At 38.5% G+C, this 26,215-nt stretch overlaps 1 protein-coding gene across 7 annotated transcripts in view; it reads right to left on the bottom strand.

Annotated features, from left to right (window-relative positions):
* Positions 1–26,215, bottom strand: part of ENOX1 (ecto-NOX disulfide-thiol exchanger 1) — a 356,085-nt gene that overhangs the window by 35,659 nt on the left and 294,211 nt on the right. For all 7 annotated transcript variants that reach the window (XM_071448309.1, XM_071448308.1, XM_071448303.1 and 4 more), the window contains one exon: positions 7,422–7,606. In XM_071448309.1, coding sequence (XP_071304410.1) covers positions 7,422–7,606 — 185 coding nt within the window. The remainder of the gene's footprint in view (positions 1–7,421; positions 7,607–26,215) is intronic.

Below are 26,215 nucleotides of genomic sequence, written 5' to 3'. Positions count from 1 at the left end.
TCTATCTGTCCTACAAGGCAATAAGTTGGCACCTTGCATGATGCACAGTCAAGAAAGACGTGATCATCTCGTCACAACAACAGCATCTTCTGCAGCCTTTCACCTGTACTATCCACTGCGGGTAACTCCTCACCAGTTAATGGCACTTGAGCAGTGGGATCCCATCTCTTCTTCCATGGGACTGAAAATGAGCATGATACAGCATGCGTTTCTCAACAAACCAAAACAGATCTTTTAAATTTTGATTTCCCGTTCAAGAAAAAATATTTTATTTATTTTGATGGGGAATAAAAATTTAATTAGAAGAACAATATTATGGAAGAGAATCAATTTACCCAGTGTAATTTCCACTGAAACACAATTCCTAGTAATGGAAACAGAGTTCTTAGCACTGATAGCATCAAACACAATTGGAAATTCTAATCAGCAAGCCAATGCTAGTATTTAGGATCTTTTAAAAAATTCATGTAAGATCACTGGACTGTAAAACTTAAAAGATTTGTCCTTTACCACCACTAGACTACACATGCATGTTAATGAACATATTAGTTGATTTATTTCATATTGTAAATAAAATGTGTGCACCGAATTATTTCTCTATGAAGGGTTTATTCTTGCTGCCAATCTCAGTCTAGCTTTACCAGCACTAGCAGGAAAAAAGATGCTACTCTTCTCCATCTTACAACCAGAACAGCTGTCAGGAATATGGTGCCTAAAGTATCTGTGGGACCTTATTTACACTCCCCTAATATTATTGAAGTGGTGGTTGCAGAAGTGGGAAATCAAACACTACTTTCAATAAAGAAAGGCTGTTAAACAGAGAAGAGAAGCCATTTGGCTTGTCTGAGATCTGGTAAATAAATAGCACTTAATTGCCAGCTGCTCCTTTCTTTTTTTTTTAATATAATCAAAAGAGTAAGTGTTTTCTGGAAGTTTAAACATGGATTGGACTGTACAGAGCCCTGAAAAGCCCAAGTGAACTAAGACAACACTTACGGGAACATTTCTCTCTCTCCTGGGAGATCATATATTTCTTTACCAGTTTTCAAATATCAGCCACTGGGTGAGAGAAGGAACAGGCATGGAAGTGAACATCTGGATGTTGGGTCCAGCCCCTCACACTTAACTTGTATCCATTCCCTATAAGGTTATCAGTTCTGTCATTACTACTCCAGTACCACTTTTATAGGAAAAAAAAAAAGTAAAAAGATCTAACTGGAATTCATACTGCAATTAAAACCATTTCCAACATAATTATTCTGGTCTGTTTACTTACCAGGTAAAAGTGCAAATAAAAGGGATTTTTTTATCTCTTATATTTATTCTTCTTTAATCCAGCTTTGGAGAAGAATCAGTTTATAGTTGTGCAAAAGTACATTGGTTGGGTTGTATGCTGAATACATTTGGTGAGCAAGAGGTAGATGGAATAAAAAAAGACTACAAATCTCCTCTGCACTTAGGCTATATTAATAAATATAGCCATAACATGCTCCATCTATTCAACAATGATCCTAATTTCAGCACTAAACTGCTACTAGAACCTGTATATTTAAAGGTATATCATTGTTATAGTGGGCATGGCACTTACACAGCACCAGATTCAGCAATTTTCAGCCACCAGCATCTGTGTCTGTGGCTTCTGACATTTCAGAATGTTTGTATGTGAGAGAAAGGAATCGCTGTGACAGTTAACAACACATGTGAAGGATCTGAGACCTGCAGACCTCAATGCCAGCTGAGCCCTATTGGAACTTAATAGGTGGTAGATGGCTTAAAAGATCGATGAGGAAAAAAAGCCTCATGATGCCCTGCCCTCCTGTCTGTTACAACCTCCTGCACAGAAATGTTCTTTTTGTACCTGCTCCCACTGAAAGAGTGTGGACCATGGCACTATTCAGTTTGACTACTTGTATGAGAAAAAGCTATGAAAAAAAGGGAAGACCTGAGAAGTGCCATCCTTGCTTGTAGAAAAAACTGCTAGCTCCATCTGAAAATGGATTGGCTCTACTCTAATGGCTGGGGATGGTAGAAATCCAATTAATTTCAAAGGCAGCATAGTGAGGCCAACACTAATTACCTTTGGATTTTCTACTCAGAAGAGTTACTATATTTTACAGGTACATGGTCTTGCTGAAAAAGCTGATAGATGCCTCTTGGGACACTTCAATTTGATAAAAGGGTTGTAATCTCCCAGTGATGGTACTGTGGAAAATGTGTGCTCCCCACAGTCTGCACCACCCTGACCGCCCTCCTTTGATGGAGCAATGAGTGTAAAGAGGGAGCTGCAAGGCACTCCAACAGCAATTCCTACCCTCCCAACCACAAAAGTGAGGCATAACACAGACAAAACAGTCCTACCCTGCATGAACACTGAAAGCCTGAAATGAAGGATAGAGCTGGATATTAGGAAAAATTTCTCCACCAAAAGGGTTGTCAAGCTTTGGAATAGGCTGTCCAGGGAAGTGGTGGAATCACCATACCTGGAGGTATTTAAAAGATATGTAGATGCTGTGCTTAGGAACATGGCTTAGTTGTGGACTGGGCAATACTGGGTTAATTGTTGGATTTGCTGATCTTAAAAGTCCTTTATCACCTAAATGATTCTGTGATTTTATGATTGCTAGTCATCTGGCATTTATCAGAGCTCTTTAAAGAAGTGTATCAGTCTCAGATGCATGTGCTATTTATTTTACATGTTAAATGATTAGTAAACTGCAAAAGAAACTCCTTTTTCTTTTGCAGTTTAGGAAATGTAGGAAATGTCAGGAGCAATGTGGCTTTTGCAGAAAGACCTTGAGCTGCATATTGAACAGCAAGGACAGGGAGGTACTGAACAGGTGATGATTGACTGTGCACTCTCTGCTGCAGCACCAAATGGGGAAGGGTCTCTGATGTATACAAAGCAAAATGCACAGGCAGTGGTTCTTGCAGCTCCTGACTTCTGAGTGCTCAGGTTCACAATCTGCATTGCAATTCACATTAAATTGGTATTGTCCAGGGAGAAAAAGAAGAAAAGACAAAAGTGGACTCTTATCACACTGCATCAGAGTGACACCCATGTGGGTCATCAGCAGGGCCAGAATATGTTCAGTCTCCTGCTGAGACATGCTGAGCTGAGTTGGTGGCACTCCCAGCAGTGTATCAGCCCTTCTGTCAGCCCTACACCCACCACACACGACTGTTCCCTTTGTTCTGGCTTTCCAGCTTGAGCACTAATTTTAAGAGAGGCACTGTGGCGCATCCCCTGCTGCTGCAATAACCCCGTGGCTGGGCTTTAATGCACCCCTGCCAGCAAAGGGGAGCCTGTGCTGTCACTCTGTGTTAACGGTATGATCCCAAGCCCAGCCAGTGATTCAGGCCCCTCAGGGGATGGGGGCAATGAGGTGCCTCTTAATCGGCACATCTCAGCATGTGCAATAGCAGAATTGTAGGCACTAGTATACATTTCCTGGACATAACATTTATGGAGCACAGTTTAAATGGGGATTTGTGGATGACACCCTTGCCTGCAGGAGCTAAATTCAGCCCATCGTGCTCGGGGAGTTATGAGAGGAAAGAACATTATCCTACATTTACATGATGCAGTGAAGCACCATGCAAAATTACCAGCCCATTGGCAAATGTACCAGTTCAGGAATCAGCACAGCTGTACAAGCATGGCCCCACACCTTGGCCAGTTAAGCCTGACAAAAAAAGGTAGAGCTAACTTGTTAAATTAGAGTCATGCTAAAGGGCATGTGCTTTGTAGACTCAGGATTAACCTGAGGCTTAAAACATTTCACTGAAGTGGTTCATGAGCCACAATCCTGGATGACCAGTAACAATCTAAAATTTACTCAAACACATCCTAATGAGTGTCATCTCCTTTGTGGAAAACTGACATTTTTTCAAAGGCTTGCTAAGACTATCAGTTTCAGACAGATTGTATAAAGGATCTGGGAACCACATCATTAATTCAATAGAGACTCACTGTTAAATTCTGAGCCTTGGTTTCAAAGCAAGGTGGCAAATAAAGGTGGCAAGTGCATTTCTTCAAGAATTATATTTGATGGACAATGTACAATGAAAGTATATTTTTCATGCTTTGTTCTTGGAATGGCTGAAAGATTATGTTGAGGATATTTTTCAAAAGAATTCTGCTTGCTATTCCACATGCAATATGCTAAACTAAATGGTTAAAATTTGGAGAAATTATATACCCACTGAAAATTGAGGCTTATGATTTCAACCATTAAGCAACACTACTAGGTGATATTTTCTGCATTACCTATAGTCATGTATCTGATGAAACATTTCAGACAGAGAGGCAAGATTAAAAAAATTCTTACAGCTGTGCTGTGAAGTGTTGCAAAAATAGTTACAACTAAAACATCCTTTCTTGTGATCACAGACTTTTTTTAGAGCATACCAAACACTGCTGGAAAAAGAACCATTCAAAAAGTGATCGTCTTGGTATGTGTGTTCTCATATAGAAATAAATTGAAGGCAATACCACCTATGCAGCAGTGACAAGTTAATTCAATTTCCATCTCAAAATCAGGTAAAGTGTATCTCATTTGTTACCATGGATACAAGACATTATTTCCATTTGTTTGAGATCTCACAGTGGGTATGAAATTAAACTGTGACACAGTTTTATGGAGGAAGTTGACTAAAACCCCCTAAGTTCAATGTCATTAGTCCAAAGGATTTTCTTTTTTTAGACACAGCAAATAAGGAGGTTGCTACTACTGCCCATAAGGTACACGTCACAAGCAAACATCTGTGTGATTTTCCTGATGTTACTTTCGATCAGTGGGAGTGATGGAAGAGAAAAATAAACATTCATTTCATCAGTCCTGCAAACACAGGGAAGAATCCTGAAAAACATCCAGATGGTAGAAGTACATTAAAAATACATCGGTGGTGTGTTATTTGCTATTGTTTGGCACCAAATATGTTTACAAAAAATGTCTTGATTCTGAAAATGCATCTAATTTTTCTCAGATAAATCTGCTTTTCAGGCTGCAGTTCAAATCACTTGTTCTCTAGTTTTCAGAGTTAGAAGAAGTGTATGAAAAAATAGAGGAGAATGAGGAGAAAAGAAGAAGGAGAAATATGTTTTTCAATGCTGACATATATGAAGGGATCAGGAATTCAGTGGCATTCAGTTTACCTTGTCTGAAATTAATTTTAATATATACAAAAGGATAAAAGGGAATACAGGTCTTCTTGTTAAATTATTTATACTCAAGTCCTGGATATATATTTAATATTTCATAGTGAGACTGATTTCCATAGATGCTGAGCACCTGCTACACTAGTGGATTTCAGCTAAGGTTGTCATCTCTCAACACTGACAAAACCAAGCTGAGATAAAACTGAGTCTACCTAAATCAAAGGTTTATTTCTACATATTCATGCATTAACTGCATGAAAATCACAAAGGTTATGAGATGTCATGAGTGTGGCTAATTACTGAAATCCAAAACCATCATCCAGCTGCTTAACTGACTGATAATTTCCCACCAAATATTCTGAACTTCACCTCCCGTGCTTCTGTGTTGCTGCTCTCCTCAGCATATTGTCAGACTGGATTATCTGCAGTGTCTTCTCCAGCTCCTTGGGCCATCTCTAATTATATCCCATTGGGAGCAAGTAGGTCTGACCCTGAGATTGCAAACTAGAAAAATTGAGAACCTCACAGCAAAACTGTCACGAACACAGGAACTCTCAGAGGAGCAGAGACTGCAGTGTCCATGGCCAGCTGAACAGAGAGATATGTCAGTAACTCTGCGTTATTGATTTGCATTATTAGCATTTGCTTGAAGTTCAATAAAAATCTATTTATATTCTACAGACTTGATTATACTTCATCCAGACCCCAGACATAAAATTATAATAATGTCAAATGGGTGCTAGGGCTCCAGAATTTTTATTTAGTAGTATTTTATGCCTATTTTTCATTAATTTTAATGGAGAATTAGCACCAGGATTAAATACAGCACAATCTTTACATATGGTGTTAAATTTATTAAAACCAGTGATATTTAAGTATCCATTTATATAAGGATAAGATCATGAACAGACCTCAAGCTTATCTAAAGTATACAGAAACCTTAAGTATTTCTGAGTAATGACTTAATTCTGAAGTCTGGGAAAGATTTCATTCCTGAATTATCAATTACTTATTTTCAACTTTTAAAGTATTTTGGTCAGAATTACTCCACCATACAATAAATCACCCTGATTTTGTAAAAATTTGCAGGCTTAAAGGGGCTTGTGTTGAAATCAATATGTGTGTGTAGGGTTGCCTTGTGCTCTGTTATTGGGTTTTAGCAGGGATTGGCAGACTTGCTGGATTCGATGGGCACCAGGACAGCCTTGCAATTCCTAACCCAACAAGGCAGCTCATTTGTAAATTAGTATCTCCTGGGTTTTGCCATACAAAAGCAGCTTAGTACAGTCTGGAAGTGGGTACAACTTGTCCCCTTCTGGAATCTAATAACCAGGGGTGACAGAGGAGTGTGAGCAGTGCTACAGATGAAGGAAGCAAACTTAACCTCTGCAGTACCAGGCTGAGAAGCTCCACTCCAGCTGGGAGCACAGCCCAGCGCTGTGCTGAGCCACTGCCCTTGTGGTCTGTCACCTACCAGCTGAACACAAGTGCCTGGGCAGGGAAGATGCTGCACACAGGCACGCTGGGTGAGGGCTGCTCATGTGTCAGTGGACACATCACACAACGCAGTGGAGCAGTCTGGATGTGCTTGCCAAGACTCACCCAGCACAGTGTCAGCAGCACACTAACAAATAAAGGATAATAATTATGATAAACTGACACCCTTTGCCCCTGCAGGGAGATTGTGCAGTTTCTCGTTGACTGGTGTCAGAGAAAAAGCTTTTTTGCTGCACTAAACCACTTAAAAACTGTCTGAATGAAAAGGTTGCATCCATGGGTCAGCATAAATGATAACACCTCAGGAAATAGCACTGATGTTGCTAGCAATTTGCAAGTTAAGGAGAGTAGTCTGGACACGCTGATGTCTCAGTCATTCTCAAACAATAGCAGAAAAAAAGATGCAGATGAGTGCAAATGAAAACACCACAGAACATTGATTATGATGCATTAGACAATTTTAAAAACATTTCTGTGCAATACCAGGGCCAGATGGAATAAGTGAGAAGAGAAACAGAGCAATTTGCTCATAACTAGCAAATGCATAAAGAATTTTCTTGAATGATCAATGGATTTGCAGTTTATGAATTCCTAAAATGATTATGCCTAAATATATTCCCAAACTCTCCTCCCTTTCCCCCCATCTAAGTCCCCATGATTTTCTGAAAAGAAATCAGGACCTTAATGAATAGTCTTGAGTACAGCAGAGCCCCATGGCATGACTAGTCTAAAATAGAAGACCTTTTCTTTTCTTCCTTAGCAATACCTGCTGCATGCCTTGCATTGTCTGCTGTAGGAACTGCAGCTGCTGGTCCTTCGTAAGGCTTTCCTCTGTTCGAAAGAGCTGTCCTTTCTCCTGCTTCAGGAGCTCCACTTCATTCCTGTAAGCATCCAGCTGCCATCGGAGACTATCATTCTCCTCCTTTAGCGCATATGCTTGGGCGGCTAGGGCTAAGAGAAAATGAAAATGTGAAAAAAAAAAAATCAGTGAAATGGGTTATTTCTTTTCAAATAACACAGAGGACATTGTCTGGAGAGATGACACTACAGCTGAATGCCAGTGAGACATTTCGGAGCTGAGACAAGACCCAGCAGAGCTGAAAATGATTAGGTTCTGGCAAGGATTGTTGCTGGAAGGTTATTTCCTGGGATGGAAGAAGCCATAAAGTGACCCTGGATAATTCAAATGCTACTTGCAATCTGGCTGCTAAATTTAGGCTTATATTTTAGGAAGAAACTGGCATGCAGTCCAAGGGCAAGGCACTCACCAACTTTACAACGTTTTCCCAGTGATGTTATAGGGATACAGCCATTTAGTATTTATACTTGCACAATGGCCAGATGTTCCAATCAGGTCTGTGCTAAGGAATTTTCCCAATGCAGAGTTGCTGGATTTAGTCCCATGAGAGAGGAAACACAGACATTTTTCTCCAGCCTTGCTATGAACTACTTCCCAGCAACAGTTATGAGGAACCATTTAGACAGAAAAATGATGTAATAGAAAAAAATTATATAAAATGCAAATGCTGAAAAAAGTGTTGGCACTACAAGAACATTACTACATTAAAGGCATTGAAAGACACTTAAGTCATTTCCTTAGGAAGCTCCATTTGGCCCCTTTTCAATTTAGAATGGCATTTTTATTATCATAACTGATAGCAGGTGTTTGTGAAGAAATCGATTAGTATGCAGGGATGGAAATTACATTTGCCAAATGACTTGCACAGTTTGCAATATAAGCTAAAATTTGTGTAGCAAAAGGCAGAAGGCTATAAAGCATGTAGTAGGAACATTATTTAAACAAATTATCTGAACATAAATACATATAGGGAAAGGTGGCATTCATTAATTAGGGATGTGGCTATCATCCTATAGAAGAACCCACTCCTGGTAGTATTTATATTTGGCAGGAGCAGTGGTCATTTGGCATAGCAAACTGCCATACCATGCTATTTTCTTTCTTGGAACCTGGTGACACAAACACATTACAGAGCAGCTGTAATTAAAAAACAACAATCTACTATGGCTGGTTCTATGAACATTTGGTAACTGAACCACATAACTGATTTACATTCCTGATTAAATGATTTCAGGCTTCGTATCACAGAATTTTTTTGCCCACCTACAAAAGTAGTATGGTTAAAATCCAAATGATATGAAATTGCATATTAACTCCATTTAATACTAGGTACCTCTTGACTAGACCTTCTGTAGATAGAGTCCCCTTTTCCCCATGATAACATGATTCAGCACATTTGTGAAATTATACCAGCAATTAGGTAGAATGTCACAATATTTCATTAGCAATAAAAATGTTTTATCTTCAGTAGGACAAATCTACCTTAATTTCAGATAATTTTTGCTAATTTTAAAGTAGTGCAAATGCATTATTCAAAATAAAGTACAGTCAGCTACTATTCAAATACAGACACGGATTGGTTACTGTGCTTAATTTGGATATTTTACAGAATCTCTGCAAGATTTAGCAAGAGTTACAGTATTGTTACATCAAATTAAATTGTTCTGAAAAGCATGCAATCATCCTCCCATGACAAAATTTACCCTCAAGAAATTGCACTGATGAGTCCAATGGGCAAATAAGAGGATGAAGTACTTTTTTCAGTTTTTCTTTTTGTAAAAGCCAACAAGCTATAATAAAAGAAAGGATTAAAAAATAAACATGAGGCCAAGCAAACAGAAACATCAGTCCAAAAAAATATCAAGTCAAAATTAAATAGTTTGTGTTAGAATGAACATCTAAAGATGATTTAGTACAACTTGTGCAATGGTCTCACCATCCTGATCCTAAAATATTTCTTCCTTGCATCCAATCTAAACCTACCCTTTTTCATTTTATAACTGTTTCCCCTTGCCTTGTCACTGCAGCCCCTGGTGAAAAGTCTCTCTGTCATTTGTACTCTCTTACTTCTACCAATTAGACTCTCACAAAATTTATGCCTTTTGTTTGTTTTTTTTTTTATGTAACACTAAATTCCAGCAAGAAACTGCCTACCCTTCAGCTCCCTGAGAACAGGAACAGAGACCATCAGAGATGTACTCAAGTTTCCCCAGCGACTCGGGAGCAGCAGTTCACCTGCTGCTCATCATCTATTCCGGCTCTCAAAAAACTTCTGAGAGCTGCTGCACAAGTGGGGGCGTGAGGCCTGTGTATTCCCCCACTGAAATGTGGGCTCTGACCCAGATCGAGCTGAGGCTTAGCTGGAAAGGCTGCTTGACTGTTTTCTGTGCCTCACTACAGCCTAATTGGAGAACTTCCTCTCCTTTCTGTACTCCTAGGTGAGTTCAGGCTATTAAGTGGGGCTACAGACAGCAAGAGATGTCTGCTACAGGGTCAGCAAAATAGGAGAAATGAAAAGGGCCACAACTTCTCACAAAAGCAAGTAACCTTTATGTGATGAACCTATTAGAGTTTAAAAAATAACTAATCCCAATGAAACAAGTCACAAAACATAGGAGCAATGAAGGTAACTGTTTATTTATCCTGTAGGAATGCAATGCAGGTTTTTACTGTTAAAAAAAAAAAAAAGATGCACCTTTGAATGCTATTATGTCCTTACTTAAAAAAATTATATGTAACATGTAATATTAAAACCTAACAAAAATTACATTGCAGTGCTACCAAGAAGTTCCATTTGAGGTTGGCCCTGCTCTTTTCTGCACGCCAGAAGACAAAGGCTGTGCCTGGAAGATGTTGCAATCTATTTTAAGACAAAATGAAACATCCCAAACCACCTAAAATGAGACAATAAGAATACAGAGAGATACATTTCTGATAGGCAGGATTCCCTCAGGTGTATAGAGCCTTATCAACCTTATTATACACTTGGGTGATCATCCTAACCACTCATAGGAGAGCAAATAGCAACAGGGTCCAAGGCAGAAATATGTTCTTAAATAAGGAAGATGCAACACATATACTAACAGTGTAACAGTATTAAATGTACACAAGCTTTTAAATGAATTAATTATAGATAAGAGTCCACAAATGATATGACATTAACTAATTTTTATATACTTTGCTATTTAATTTAAAGCTGCAAATAGTTGGTTCCTAACATGTATGAACAGAATGGTTAACAGAAAAGGAGAAAACACAAAAGGAAGACATCTGACAGACCTCAGGGTGTCCAGCTCATTCAACACTGCATAACTGTTTTAAACAAAATCAGACACATTCTTTCTGTTGACCTAACATAACTATAATTTTAAGATATTTATGTTTTAGTGCACCAAGATTAAAATAACTCTGAATTCATCTCAATGTCTCTTTTTATTCCAAGCAAAACATCTATTCTATTCGAAAAACATTCCTATAATTTCTTTAAAATTACATTTCATTTATAACCATTATATATAATGATATGTGATTTATTATATATTTAATATATATTATTATATGCATTATATATATTAATATATTAATATAATATTAATATAATATTAATATATCATTAATATATTATAAATTAATATTAGTATGATATTAATATTAATGTTACATTAATATATTATATGTTATTATATATATCTATATAGGATATAGAAAGAGGCACTTGATTGAATATTAAATCAAAAATAGAGGAAAATTTTGGGGGAAAGAGAATCTGCATTTTAAAAAGTAATTTTTTTCAAATTTTGCATAAATTTTTGCTAAGAGTTCATTGCAAAGCTGATGAATGTAGTTTTAGTTGAAAAAAATTTTGTTCTCATCTCGAGCAATTTTACATTTGGTAGTTCAGATACTCATCTACAAAATCCCTCTGTGAGGCACACTAAAAAAAAATCTTTGGATAAAAGACGGTGAATGCTGAAAACATTTACAGAAGAACTATATACAAGGAATCTATATCAAAAGAAAACTGACAACAATCCCAAATAGCTGCCTGTGCTGCAAGTAGAAGAAAATATTCCTACCTAAACAAACACAGCTGGAAAACAGCTCAATATTCTCTTTACAGCATTTTCACTGAGGGATGCAAAATGATACCTGCCAGCCTCAGAGAAGCAGCTGAAGGAAGATTAGACATATATACGTGGGGGAAACCTTTGCACTGATATTTCAAAGACTTCCAAGAGGTTAGTGTGATTTCTTTGTGCTAGGCAGAAGTGCTGTATTCAATTTGGCACAGCCTTAGCAGCAAAATAGACTCCATTTAGTGGATCCAGACTAGATCCAAATCAAAAAGGCACCCTCTTAATACAAGAAATGACTGGCTGATTAGAAATCCACTGAAATCTAAGGACATATTCACTGATGGATGTCTCAGAAGAAGCAAGCAATTTATTTTTCTAGGGTGTCTACCTTGGATAGTTAGGAAAGTGTCTTCTTTCTGGCCTGCACTGATCTTTTCACTTTCAGCTGGTACTCGAGACCGCATTTAACCTAACACATATCAAAGTCCATAGGAGCCAAAGCTGAGGAAGCCTCACAGGTGATACAGGGTAATTGTAGTATTTCATGACCCACATCATGTCATAGTGGCCAGGAAATAAAGCTAACACCCCACATCTCCAAATGCATTTATTTATTAAGGACATTAGGGAGAATTCATAATTTTCTATCATTTCTACTAGTGCACACCTGCATTGTGGATTTCTCATTAGATGATGCCCTAATAACATTTCAATTAATGCTAATGACAGTCTACTAATTTGCATACTGAGGACATACTGAGTTGAAAAGCATAAGCAGTAGGTTATCTCAAGAGCCTGAAGAAATCTGAAGGCAGTATCTCAAAAACAAATTACAAACACTAAAAATAATAACAGAAAACCTGCCTGTAAATTTAAAGATTTTCTATACGTCCTAGCAGAACTTCTACAGTTTATATTTCCAATAGATTCTTCTATATTTGTTCAGAAATAGATCATAAATCTCACAACTTCTGTGATGTTTGTCCAGACTTTGAGCTAACCAGCAGAATTTTTCAGTGTTTTTAAACTGTAGCTGATGTATTGATATAGAGAGGCAGATGAAAACAGAGAAAGAACCTACTCCCAAACCTTCCTGCCTTTTGAGTTCTACTAAAACCATTATCCTGATTTCCTGACTTGAAAATGAGGGTTTAAATGATATAATGTTCCTTTTGATAACAGCAAAAAGAGAAGCATCAAAACATGTCAAAATAATGGATATTAAGGTAATTTGTTTCATCACTCCCATTGCAGAGCATTTGCAATGTCAAAAAAGCCATCTTGCAAGACACAGAAACTTCTTCAAAGAGTTTTCAGGTTGAGGGACTGAACAAATGTGACTGGAGAAAAATAAGGACACAAAGTTCACAACTATAAATACAAACAATAGAAGTTATCCCTGGCCTCTAGCTAGCCTGCTTGTTTTTCAAATAGGTGAACTGTGAAGCAGTACAAGCAGGGGAAAATCAGCAAGGAAAAATGTTTCTGGAGGATCTGGAAGGACATGAACTGTGTTTTGATGCTGTTGAAAACAGGGTAAGTTATACAGTAATGGCTTTTTTCATTAGTAAGGAAGATAGTCTTTGCAGAAGTACAGTTTGGATGGTCATAGGAGATGCAGTGGGTGGCAGCCCTGCTCATGGCAGGGAAATTGTAACTAGAGGATCATTAAGGTCCTTTCCAGTCTAAACCATTCTGTAATTCTACTATAACTAGATAGGACCAGTGGACCCTCATTCATTTTTACCCTCTAAGGCTGTGCTTGGCGCTCAAGCTCACTGCAAATTTAATTTTGTGCTAGAGTCTGAGGGTCCCATTATGATCACTCAGTGGCAGGGTGTGTGTGTCAGTCAGTAGCCCCACACTTTGGGATGTGTGGGAAGGTCAAGTTTGGAGGAGCTGAGCTGAGCAAGGTGGTGGGAAGGAAGGCACAGCCCTCACTACAGATGGCAAGCTGCATGACCTCTGAGGTGAAGGGACACGCGGAGCAGCTTGACAGGTGATAACCAACATCTCCAGCACCAAGCTGATCCTTCTCTCTGTATTCTACAAGAAGCTTTCTGAAAGAAGAAGACTTGACAAGTACACTTTTGTCGCTTTGAGGCATCTTCTTGAGCCCATTTCACAACATCAGGATCCTGAGTCATCCAATTTCTAAAGAAGTTTTGGTCCATAGTCTTGAGTTCCCAGAGAACACTTGCTTTTCTTTATGGACACTTACCAAATACCTCATCACCAGCGTAGTGATGCCTTAAGTTTTAGCTTTGATATTTTTCATATTCTGTACTGCATTTGTACATAACTCTGAACTTCATGTGAAGTCCTAGCAAGTTCTCTTCACAGTTTAGACAGACAAAACAATCCTTATCCAGCCTGAGAACCAGGACACTGTTGGAGCTTCAGGCCCAAAAAGTGTAAACAACAGAGAACTGAGGAGAGCAATCTGGGAGGATGGGACTTCACAACCTGAAGCTGTAATTGGACAATTAAACCCAATATGTAAATGGACCAAAATTTATAAAAGTGTGAAAACTTGTGACCCAGCATCCATCTTGGGCTGGGCTCTTGCACTGCCCAAGGTGTATCCTTTGAGGGCCTTTTAATAAAAACCTACTTTAACACTGTCTAGCCTCTCTTCTAGGTAGCCTCTCAAGGCATCATAGAGCTCAGATGTCAATGACAAGTGCATTGAAATATATCTGATATAAGCAGTTAAAAGCAGCCTTCTTCCTATAATGCATTCTTTAAAAAATACCTGTTCCATAGTTCTCCCTCATTCCTGCAAAAATACACTATGCCACTTGAGTTTTTTTTTTAAAAACACACTTTGCTTACAGCTTGAAAATAGCCAGCAAAGTATCATGAATAAACTCTAGAAACAAAATTTGCATGGCATAAAAATACATAACTTGGAGCAATTACAAGCTAACCTAGCTATGAACAGTTTTTTCTTTCCCCCTTTAGACATAATGCAACCAAACAATGAAGAAATTTCCACATTATTTTCAAGTGCTAAGCACACTTCATTTGAATGCCTTGGTATCTGCAAATTTAAACTCTGAGGGCACTAATTATCCTATATGAGAAGGGTTTATTGTCATTAATGTTAGTTAGGCCCTGCACACCGGGAGGGCGATGTACTCTTTTGTGAAACCTGTTTAATTCAGGTGCAGTTGCTTGAAAGTCCTTTCCTTACAATGCAGCCTATGTTCAATGCAGAGAAGCTCATTACAGCAGTTACATTCATGATGATACCAGATGTTCAAATTGAATAATCATGAGAATTATTTTCAGGCTTCCTATTCACATAAAACTTGGTGGCAAACAATTGGTAAATGGAAGGATGTGGGAAAAAAGGAAAGGAAAGGAAAGGAAAGGAAAGGAAAGGAAAGGAAAGGAAGGAAGGAAGGAAGGAAGGAAGGAAGGAAGGAAGGAAGGAAGGAAGGAAGGAAGGAAGGAAGGAAGGAAGGAAGGAAGGAAGGAAGGAAGGAAGGAAGGAAGAGAAAGAAAGAAAGAAAGAAAGAAAGAAAGAAAGAAAGAAAGAAAGAAAGAAAGAAAGAAAGAAAAAGAAAGAAAGAAAGAAAGAAAGAAAAAGAAAGAAAGAAAGAAAGGAAGAGAAGGGAAAAAAAAAAATTAAATGAAGGGAGCCTCTAAGAAAGCTGGAGTATGACTATTTACAAGGGCATGTAGCGAGGGGATAAGGAGGAATAGCTTCAAACTGAGGGCAGGTCTAGATTAGATATTAGGAAGAAATTCCTTGCTGTGAGGATATTGAGGCACTGGCATGGGTTGCCCTGAGAAGCTGTGGATGCCCCATCCCTTGGCAGTGTGTAAGGCCATGTTGGAACTAGATGATATTTAAGGCCCCTTCCAACACAAGCCAAGCTATGATTCTATGAGTCCAATAATTGCAATTTTATTCATCCCATTCAGGACAGACTTCGACACATTTGAGAAACCAAAGTGTTTCTCTGAAGAGAGATTTTTCTCAGTTTACAAAATTTCTCCCTGCTTAGCAGACATCAGCAATATCACTGATCTTTCCTAGTTTTACTACACCTGTGGCTCACCAGTAATTTATGAAGGCTTGTTATTTCTTGTGTAATGAAGCACATCTCTTTGCAAATACCACAGAAAGTGCAGGGAAAGGGAGGACCTATTATTGCCCAGCTGGGACTAGTAACAAAAAGTCATAGCCAAATGCTGGCTCTACAGAGGACTAAGAATGCCCCAGAGAGCAGTGCTGCCAACTTCTGTGGCGTTATGATGACCCCCATGATATCTTACATTTTATTTAAAGGCCTAGAGAGATCATTAACTAAAAACCACTGGTTTAAGTATCTTGAAGTTCCAAACTTTCTAGACGATGGATCAGTATTAGCTCTTCCTTTTTAATCATGATCTAACAAACTGCGTTTTAATTAAAAACACTTACAGGACTACTTAATCTAGCTGTTTTAGCCAGTCCAAGGAATAAAGATGTATACTACTTGCTACAGTCTTACTAGTGATCAGATCATTGACTCCAGTGATCAGTTTGGGATCTGGACCTCATGGCTGCAGAAAACCCACTTGAACAGTGATCCAACTTTCTCCAAACGGCTGCAAGGATGCAAGAAAAATTTCCCACTTTTAGCCAATCTTCCTACCCCTCTCTTTGTACCCTCCTCTCTTTTACCTTTGCACTTGTTCTGTTCAGTTCATCTCCAGCTCTAAATGCGTGAGTCCATCTATTTGCTCATTTGTAATTCCCACTTGCCTGACATGACCAGATGTTTCTCTCTTCCCTCACTCATACTTATTTTGCAGCACATTCTCTAGTCCCCTGTTACCCAGATCTGTCCCAGGTAAATTGCAGCATTAAGCATTTTGGACTTTTCCTACTAAGATGTCACATCACATTACTGAAATGAATATTTGGAATTTGGAAGAGATCACGTTGTTACAAATAATATCAAAGCCTGACACATTTTAGGTTTATTTTACTTGACAGCATCTCTTTGGAGAACAGGAACCTTACATAACTTCTAAATGATATTTTGACAGGTGCTAGTTAATCTGGCCCATGGAGACCTGTTTCTGCAGGTCACCTCTTTAAAGCAAAGGGCCCTTTCTTCCTCTACATTTTGGGTTGCATTTCTTCTACCACCAGCCATGATATGCACCAATACCGGCTGACTTGGCATATGCATAAGGGGAGACAGGAAAGAGAAGATGTGGCTCTGCACAGACATCTCTGGTGGATGGACTTCGATTCAGCTGGTTAGGAAGAAAGCCATCATAGTAAAATGCAGTATAAACTTTGATCAAAAATAGTAGCAATTCTCAGATATTTTGAAAATTCACAAAAAGCCACTTAACATCTTATTAGTGTATCTGGTTTGTGATGAGGTGAATTTTTCTGATACTTTGTGTTTACCAGTAAGTGCTGCCTCAGTTAAATACAATCAATCAAACAATTCATCTCTTTTAATGGTTCAACTGTTTTTTTTGTAATTGAGAAAAAGGACTGTTACTTTTACAGATACTGTTCTTTAAAGATGCTAGCAAAGAAGTGGCTTCTTCCTCTAATCAATATTTAAAAAATTATTGTATTCATGTAATACTAAAAATGAGCAGAGGAAATTGTAGTCTCAAGGGTGAAGGAATGAAGAAAATAAGAAAAGTGCTGGTTTCTGGGGAGATACCACCTGGCATTGATGACTGACTCCCACACCAGTAATGGAAAATGCTGCTTGTACTACTGGTGCTTTGCAGCTGAGGGTACAGACATGAACTCTGCATAGCAGAAGAGATGCTGATGAAGCTGAGTGTTTCACATATGTTACATAATCTTATATTTGTTGCACAAAGGTATTGTATGCATGCATGTACATGTGATACATAAATCACTTAGGATATTCAAGGATTATTGTATTCAGGTAAACCTCCATGTAGGTTGGTCACTGATGGTTGCTCCTTAGAAGTCAAAGTGCCTTTTATATTTTGACTCAGATTTAAACAATCAGCACTGGCATTTACAGACATCACTGCTGTTGGCATTTGAACTAGGAATTGCATTCAGGCTCAAAACCACTGTAAGAACTTGAAAAAAATCTGTAGGATTTATAAAGAAAATGCCATTGTTACTTTGAAACAAACTTGACAGTGTGCATGTGAATCGCTTAATTTGTCACATTCATTAGTGAGGAAAGGGCTGATATGAGGGGTTTAAATTACTATGGTGATTTGAATTGGTATGATTTATAACAGGCAAATTTTGTTCATAAATGTAAAGTGCTTTCTATAAATGTGAGGATAAACCACTTTTGAACAAAATTCCATTGCACCTTCAATTGCTGGAGAGCATTTATCCAGCTATCTCTCTAACCTTGTGGTGGATTAGTGGGCTGAGTTAATTTTTCTTTTAAAATCATGCATAATACTGAAATACTTGCTCAGTCACTTTTGCCTTAGATAAAAATGGATTTTAAATGGGAGTACATTTTTACCCCTTTATGCCTTAGAAGGCATAAGCAAATGATGACATGAAGCTGGTAATTTTTGAACATCACATTCAGACACAATTTCTTGAGCAATTTATCTCTTATGTGAATGGAAGGGTGTTCAGAAGAGCTGGATCTGAAAACCCAAACCTCCTTTTCTCCCCTCTTTTGGCTTCCAGAATATTCAGTGTATGTAAATAGATGCCTCTGTGCGTTTCCACAATTTAACATGTTTAGCAGGTATTTTCTCAGCTTCTAAAAAATAAAATGTTGCAAACTTGCAGATAACAGGGTTCTACAGAGCTTAGTTAGGTACTTTCAGAAATAGACATTTTATTGAAATTTGCAGAGAGTGTGTAGCTTTGAAGAGATAAGTGTGAAACAGTCCTTGTACCAGATTTTCTGAGTAAGCCACGACTTAGGACATTTTATCTGCAGGTGTTGAGCAGAACGTGAGTGCAAAACCTCCAACCAGCAGGGAGTAGTTTGTAGGATCAAGGTTTTACAGCACAGACATCTCAAAATCTTTCAACAAACCATTATGAGACAGATGACTATCTCAGAACAACATAGAGAGAGTTATTGCTTTTTATAATGTTCTTCCTTGACTGTTAAAAATGCTCACTAGTCTCCAGACAAATTTAAGAGGCAGGAAGATGCAGGAAGATAGCCTGCATCTGACACATGACAAAGAAGCAATGAAGGAAGTGGTGTTAGGAACTAGCAACCACCCAAGTACCTCCAGAGAGGTACCTAGTTGACATCTGTGGTGGGCACTTGGCTGTTGCAAAAGCAGCCCAGCAATCACTTGATCCAAGTGCTGTAAAGATATGCTTGCACAGTTCTTGCACCTGATAAAACTTGCAATGCATCAAATATTTGGAGGGCTGGATAAATAAACAAAAGGTGCAAATTATTTTGCCCACTGAAAGGCAAACAAACAACAAAAAACCCAATAAAAATCCTAATTTAAAAACAAAACAATACCAAAAACGATGACCAACAAAACAAACCACCTTTCTGCATGCTGGTGTTCAAGGAGTCACACACTGGAACCATGAGAGAACTGGATAAAATGGTGCAGTATCTAGTTCTTCAGTCTTTCATTTCACATCCTTGAGGACAGTTCTCCTCTTCTCTTCTCTTCTCTTCTCTTCTCTTCTCTTCTCTTCTCTTCTCTTCTCTTCTCTTCTCTTCTCTTCTCTTCTCTTCTCTTCTCTTCTCTTCTCTTCTCTTCTCTTCTCTTCTCTTCTCCATGAATCTGAACCCAAATAAGACTAAAAGAAGATCACTCACCTCCAAGCAGCTTTGAATCCACATGGCTTTCAAATTTATGAATCAAATCCCACAATATACATGTCATGAAAATGCTATACTATGGATATTAGTCATTAGTAAGAAGCTTATTTTCTTGAGATGGCCTTTATCCAAAACAAGAGCAGGATGTTGTGAAACTCCTCTGAATCTCAGATTCATTCACCAAAGTAAAACAGCATCACTAACTAGAAGTATTTTGGGGATTTCTGTAGCTCCAAAGCTTCAAGCAGGAACTCTGCTGGGTGTGTTTTTATCTCCTGGCATGAAACCACATCACAGACTGGCAGTCAGTCGGCTGGACATGTGAGAAAGTAGAAGATTCATGCTTTGAAAAGGAAGCTTTTAATGCTTTAGAAGCTTCAGCCACCCTTGCATGTCTCATGACATAAAAACAATCCCCAAATCTGCAATTATGAGCTTAGAAACTGACATTAGAAAAGACTCTGCTTTCTGATCATTATCTCCTCTGACATGCTGGCAATGGCTGATGATTCTTGGAAATAAGGGCAGGTAAGAAGGCACCTAAATCTCCACCTCAAGCAATATCTTTAGTTTCTCTAATGTGCCAGGGTGAAAAGGGCTTCTAAAAACAAGAAGGCATGAAGGGCAGTGTGATTAGGAAAATGTAACCCCTAGATCTCAGTTTAAACACTAATAGAAATGATCTTTCATTGGAGGTCAGAAATATCATTTAGGCTAAAGCCACTCTTGAAGGAATTTGTTCTTTGTGCTCTGTTCAGAATCAACCACCTTCACTGTTATAAATAGGGCTCACTCTATTGAAGGCTAAATATGAAAGAAAAAGCACAGAAGTTTTATATTGGAGAGGGCACTGTAAGGAAGGTCACTTTATAGAAAGCATGAAATGTTATTTGGAGAAGAATGCTAATACAAGCTATATCAGATTGTGAGGAAGCTGAAAACAGCATATGTTCTAATATTGTCTTTTATTGATTTTGCTGCCAACATCCCACTTCAACAATGTTACAGCCGCACTTCAGGACTCTTAATGGACGGGGATGAAGAAAATCAATATACAGAGCCTGCTTCTGCTCCCATTGAATTCAATGAGAGTTTCATTATTAACTGCAATAAGCAGAGGACAGAGTTCAGACTGTTTCATCACTTTGTGTTTGTTTATTCTTTCCCTTTTTATTTAACCTCCTAAGGGGCAATGTGTATTTTTATCCTATGTTTTAGAAAAGTCCCATTTAAATAGGGCAATCCCCTATCAAACTGTAAGTTTACATATTAGAAATGATGCCCTGTTTTATGAAACCTAATGAAAAATTATAGCCTGTATCCTGAACTGAGAAAGTTATAATAAAAGATATAGGATTTGAAATAAATTCTAATAACAAAATCATTTTTTTCTTAAAAATATTTTCATTCCAATATGAAGCTAATAAAAGCAGTTTAGTTTTCACTGACTTGTAAAATATTACTTTCAATGTACATTGTTTTCTCAATTACAAATAGATGGGATGCACCTGAGCATCTTTTCGCTATTATTTTAATGCTATTTACACAAAATGAAATATGCTAAAATTATCTCCAAGAATTATAAGCATCATCTTCATTCCAACAACATGCTGTTAATTTTGTTCTAGCATGAATGCAAAACATATTTTAACATGCTGTCAAAAGGAGACACTAAGAATGTCAATAAAATAGCACTAAAATAAATGTAAATTTAGACTGCTGTCACAAGTGGCTGCTTGGTTTTGTGAAGATGTTAGGTTGCTATAGCGTTTTCCATAGCAACTTTGCATCTTATTACATAAATAATCCCTCAGTGTCCTTAAAGCTTACTAAAAACAGGATTAAATCTATTCTCATATGTAATGATCCTGCATAAAACCTTATCAGTATGAAATACCCAGAAAACTTGATAAATTGTAATCTAGATAATAGTATTTCTGGCAGTGGAAAAGCATCAAAGCACAACAGACTTGTTTTGTAGGAAACAGGACATTCTCCTACACCCCATATTAGGAAAATGCCTTTCAAAATTTGGAAGTGAGATTAACCCCTTAACTGCTGCATCCACAGGACCAGCAGAGACCTCCATCCCGCAGCCTGTGTATTGTACATGACCTAGGGGCATTGGCCCAGTACCTGGGACGGGACAAGGCTGTCTTTATTCCCCAGGGAACTACATTCAGCCCTGATTCATCAAGACTTTTCTGCTAAATTCAGCTGCACAAGAAGCATTATTAGAGGCAAATGGACTTAAAACCAGGGGCATAAAATTAGGCCCCTGCCTACATGCGTCCTGAACTTCAGCCTATTTTTGTAAAAGCTGTGGGAAATATGGAATGCATTTTATGGCGCAAAATTGGAGCCTGCCTGATGATAACAGCTCTGAACTGGCATGCTGTGAAAGACACTAGAGCAGACTTTTCCCAGCACAGAGGAAGTAATCATCTTATGCTGCTTTCTAGTGATCACCCCTGATGGTTCCAGGGAGCAAAGCTGATTGTCTGCTGTGCCCAGAGCATTTCCATTCCAAGGGAAGTTACTCTGCTCACAGAGCCCAAAAGGGTTGTTCAGCTGTCTTCTGTGGTCAGAGAGGGGACTGTGCCACTACAGTGACAATTCAGAGCCCCCTATTTTAAATATGTTCTTTTCTTTGAGAATGCTTCTAAAACCAGGTTGGTGGCATCTGTTTACAGGGTTTATTTGTTTATCACTGCAGGGCTGCTTATGATACCAGCTGCTTATGGCTTTGAAATGGTACCACTTAATTTAAGGAATAAAAAGTAATGCTAGCCCATTAATTTCTAAAGTAAATACATTTTATTATTTTACAATATGTTCATTGATAAGTGTTTTAAAGGACAGTTGGAAAATAATGGGTTTGTTAAATACCAATAAAATCTGATGCCGAAAAGCTATGGGATGGAGAGTAATGACAGAAAAATAAATCAGACTTTTGTTTGAAACAAAATCTCCCATATACCCAAAAGGTTAGTCTTACAAGAAAGGCAGGGAAAATTATCTGATCTTTGAGATCAGGAGGAAGAAGACCTGACATGAGATCTGCTGTGACACTTGTTTAGTTGGAAACAAAGGAAAACCAAAGCTCAGTTCCACACAGCTGGGGCTTGGTGATTTCTAGTCAAAGTTTTAAAAATATAAAGCTTTCCTACCAGTTTAATCCACCTATAAACCCCAGTTCCTGTTCCATATGTGTATCACTGCATTCATAAAAGCCTTAGAGAAAGCAAAAAGAGGATTGAATTGCAGAGAAAAGATGAATAAGCATGACACAGATCACTTTGGTGTTGTTTCAGGCTTTTCTTGAAGACTTGCCAGGCTTGCAACTTCAAGACAGACTTGTAAACAATACCCCAAAGCCTGTTTTATGCTGTGTGGACGAGGATGGGATTTTCAAATACTAAATACAAGGACTTATACTCTTCTGTGAGATGGACTGCCCACTATTCAGCCTGTCTCTTACAGCAAGTGACATAGCTGATGCTGCAAACAGGACAGATCAGTTCAGGACAGCATTAAAGATCCAACCTCAGTGGTTAAGTCTGGCACCTACTTTAGGTATGTTTGAAAATGCTGCAAAGGAGGATGTCCTCCCTAACTTGCAATCTTACAAGTTCAAACTGGGCTTGCATTACACAACTTGCAATTTGTTATTTGCACACAGCCTCTGAGATGTTATTAAGCTACTTCATCAGAGGTTGTACAATGGTGGTGAAATCCTCCAGGGGTCCAGTGTGTAGTCTATTGCAATTCTGTTGAGCTGGAGGGAGGCCTATACCAAGAAACTTATTATCCGTGTGGACAGGTAGTGTCAGAATGAAGGGAAGAACCATTGTCTCCATTTGATACTAGAGAACTGAGATAATACAAATGCATTGATTAGTCCAGGCAGGGGATATGTAGCAGAGCTGGGATTTGGCATAGAGCTCCGAGATCCCAGTCAAATACCTTAATCACACAGCTATCTTTCCTGCACCCCTCTCCAAGCCCAATGCATTTCACTCCTTTCTGCAGCACCAGCTCCAGTCTCTAGCTGAAGTTGGAGTTGCTAGAATTAATGGCATGTTGCTGTGTACTGCAAAAGCAAGATTAATCCACCTCCCCTTACAGTAAAATAACAGGTGTCTTGCAGGCATAAACCAAACTTCAGTTCTTCTTTACAAAACACATCTTTACTAATTCTTAAAATCACTTTTGAGGCTTTTACATGTGGTTCCTTACTCCCTGTGCCAGCAGGTGGGAGAGGAAGCATCCATAAATCCTGATCATTCTGAAGATTTTTGTATATCTTCTAGACTCCAGCGTTAAATCTCTTTTTTCTCCCTTGAGCTAATGCTCCAGTAGCTGTGTCTTGACTTTCAAATATATTAACTGAGTTGCCAATCATCATTAATTTTTTTTTCTTAGCAATCTTCCAGCTTTACTTCAGCAATCCTCTTGTCTCTTTCAAACTCCAAAATCCACATTGCGGAAAAATCACTGTTTAGGTGCTGAATTTTGTGGAGGGGGAAAAAAATGCCAGTCCCATGACTGAAGATTCACTCAGTCTCAGGCCAGCCTTTTCCCAGCTTTCCCTGGAATGCAAATGACTTTTAGTCTGTGAAACGGTGAGAATTTCCTATACATTAGGCACTTGTGACAGTTGAACCAACTTACTGGATACCCTAGGGGGCTCTTCAGGCTATCCTTGCAGAAGTTTGAGATGATCTCTAACTAAAAAACAAGTAGTGAAGCTTTCTTTTTCCTTGAAGATTCAGCTTGCAGAATAGAGTAGGGCACTGACTAAGCCTGGGGAGAATGACCTGTAAAACACCTGGATTAGCAGGTCTATGTGCAGGAAGCAGTGGCCCAGGCCTGCAATGTTGACTACGGGGTGGAAGACAGGTTTAGGAGATCGGAGATGCCAGTTCTCATTCCAGTTCTGCCACTGAGTCACTGATATCAATAAATCAAGTTCATGAATAGCTAGCAGGAGCACAATTTGCAGATGAAAGAAGAGGATTTGAGTCTAGAATGGAGTGACACGCTTTGCAACAAGTCCATGTAGAGCTCTTCTGAATGTTGCAAGACCAATTTTCCCAAACAAAGGTTGGTTTCTAACACTCACCATGATTTGATCTCTTGCATGACTTAATATGTGGCATGCCTCGAAGAAAAATGCAAACTATTCTTAGTAACAGCTTATTCATCCCCAGATGTTATTGTGCTCTAGGGTGTCAGCTACCTGTAACATTCCTCCCTGTCGTGTTTGCAGCTGGGATAGAGTCAATTTCCTTCCTAGCAGCTGGCACAGTGCTGTGTTTTGGATTTAGTATGAGAAGACTGATGTTAACACACTGATATTTTAGTTGCTGCTAAATAGTGCTTTCTCTAAACCATGGGGACTTGTCAGTTCCCCATGCCCTGCTAGTGAGGAGGTGTGCAAGAAGCTGGAGGGAGCATGGCTGGGACAGGTGACCCAAATTAGCCAGAGGGGTATTCCATATCACAGAGCTGTGAGTATGCTCAGTATATAAACTGGGCCAGGAGGAGTAAATTAATGCTGGAGACAAGGTAGGCATCACTCAGAGGGTGGTGAGCAATTGTGCATCACTTCTTTCTCTCGCATTTTATTTCCATCTCTCTCTCTCCTTTTCATCATCATTTCTACTACTACTACTATTATTATTACCATTATCATCATCATTATATTTTGTTCAATTATTATTATTATTATTATTATTATTATTATTATTATTATCCCACAATTTAATACTTTTTTTTTCTGATTCTCCTCCCCATTGCACTGGGCTGGGGGAGTGAGCAAGCAGCTGAGTCATACTTAGTTGCCAGCTAGGTCAAACCACAACACTCTGAAACCCCAAGTCCAGCAACTCTGGACAAGGATTCGAGCACAGAAGTACTTCTTCACAGTCTCAGGGCTTAGATGTGTGGCAGTATGTTTTCAAATGCTGGGGCTGGAATCCATCCTCTTTTTCTCAGGGTGATTAACAGGTTTATCTTCAGATATCCTAGAGGAAAGTTTTCATTCTAACTACCTAGCTGTGAGAAGATGTGATGCACTCAGTGTGTTTTCTTCTAGGAAAGAAGAAATTATGCTGGGAGATTCCTGAAACTGTGCTTTACTGAGACAGAATGAGGTCTTAGAACCCATTCTAAATTGTTGAATTAATTAAGCCTTTTTGTACTAGCAGTGACTTAACCAGGTGGGCCACTGAAAAAAAGACCTGACACGGGTGTTGAAGCCTGAGGGAATCTCTGCCACTTATTACAGCTTTGGGGCTGTAACTTCCCAGCAGTCTTGCTCATGCTGTCGAAAAGGGCAGGCTGAAAAATAATGTCCTCAAGAAAATTGTTGGAGTGGCAGAACACGCATTGCAGAGCTCTGGAACCATACAAATCAATTAATCATGTCTCATTGCTTCAGCTACTTTTGGGTTTAGACTTTTAAAACTTTATGTGTGCATGCTGTCCTTGAATTGAAGAGGCACAAGAGCTTCATGTTATTCAAGTCTTGCTCTTCCCAAGAAAGTTCTTAGGATTTTTTTTTTTTTTAAAGGGGTTAAAAATGAAGAAAGTGACAATGTTTTCTTACTGTGCAAGATGGTTTCTTTGTGACAAAAGACTCTTTAAAGACATTCTTCATACAACAGAAGATACTGTGAATACAAATAGCCACTCCAGTGAGATAAAGGGGTGGTTCTGGAATGATGTACTTAGAGAGGAAAAAAAAAAAGAGAAGGCAGCTAACACAAATAGTAATTTTAAAAAACATCAGAAGAAGGAAAGAAGAATCACATTTCTGTACAAAAGAATAATAAAA

This window comes from Agelaius tricolor, unplaced genomic scaffold, assembly GCF_023055355.1.
Source record: "Agelaius tricolor isolate 1412-34295 unplaced genomic scaffold, bAgeTri1.0.p SCAF_26, whole genome shotgun sequence".
Taxonomy (NCBI): domain Eukaryota; kingdom Metazoa; phylum Chordata; class Aves; order Passeriformes; family Icteridae; genus Agelaius; species Agelaius tricolor.
The sequence above is the reverse complement of the archived record's forward strand: the minus strand, read 5'-3'. Positions and strand labels throughout refer to the sequence as shown.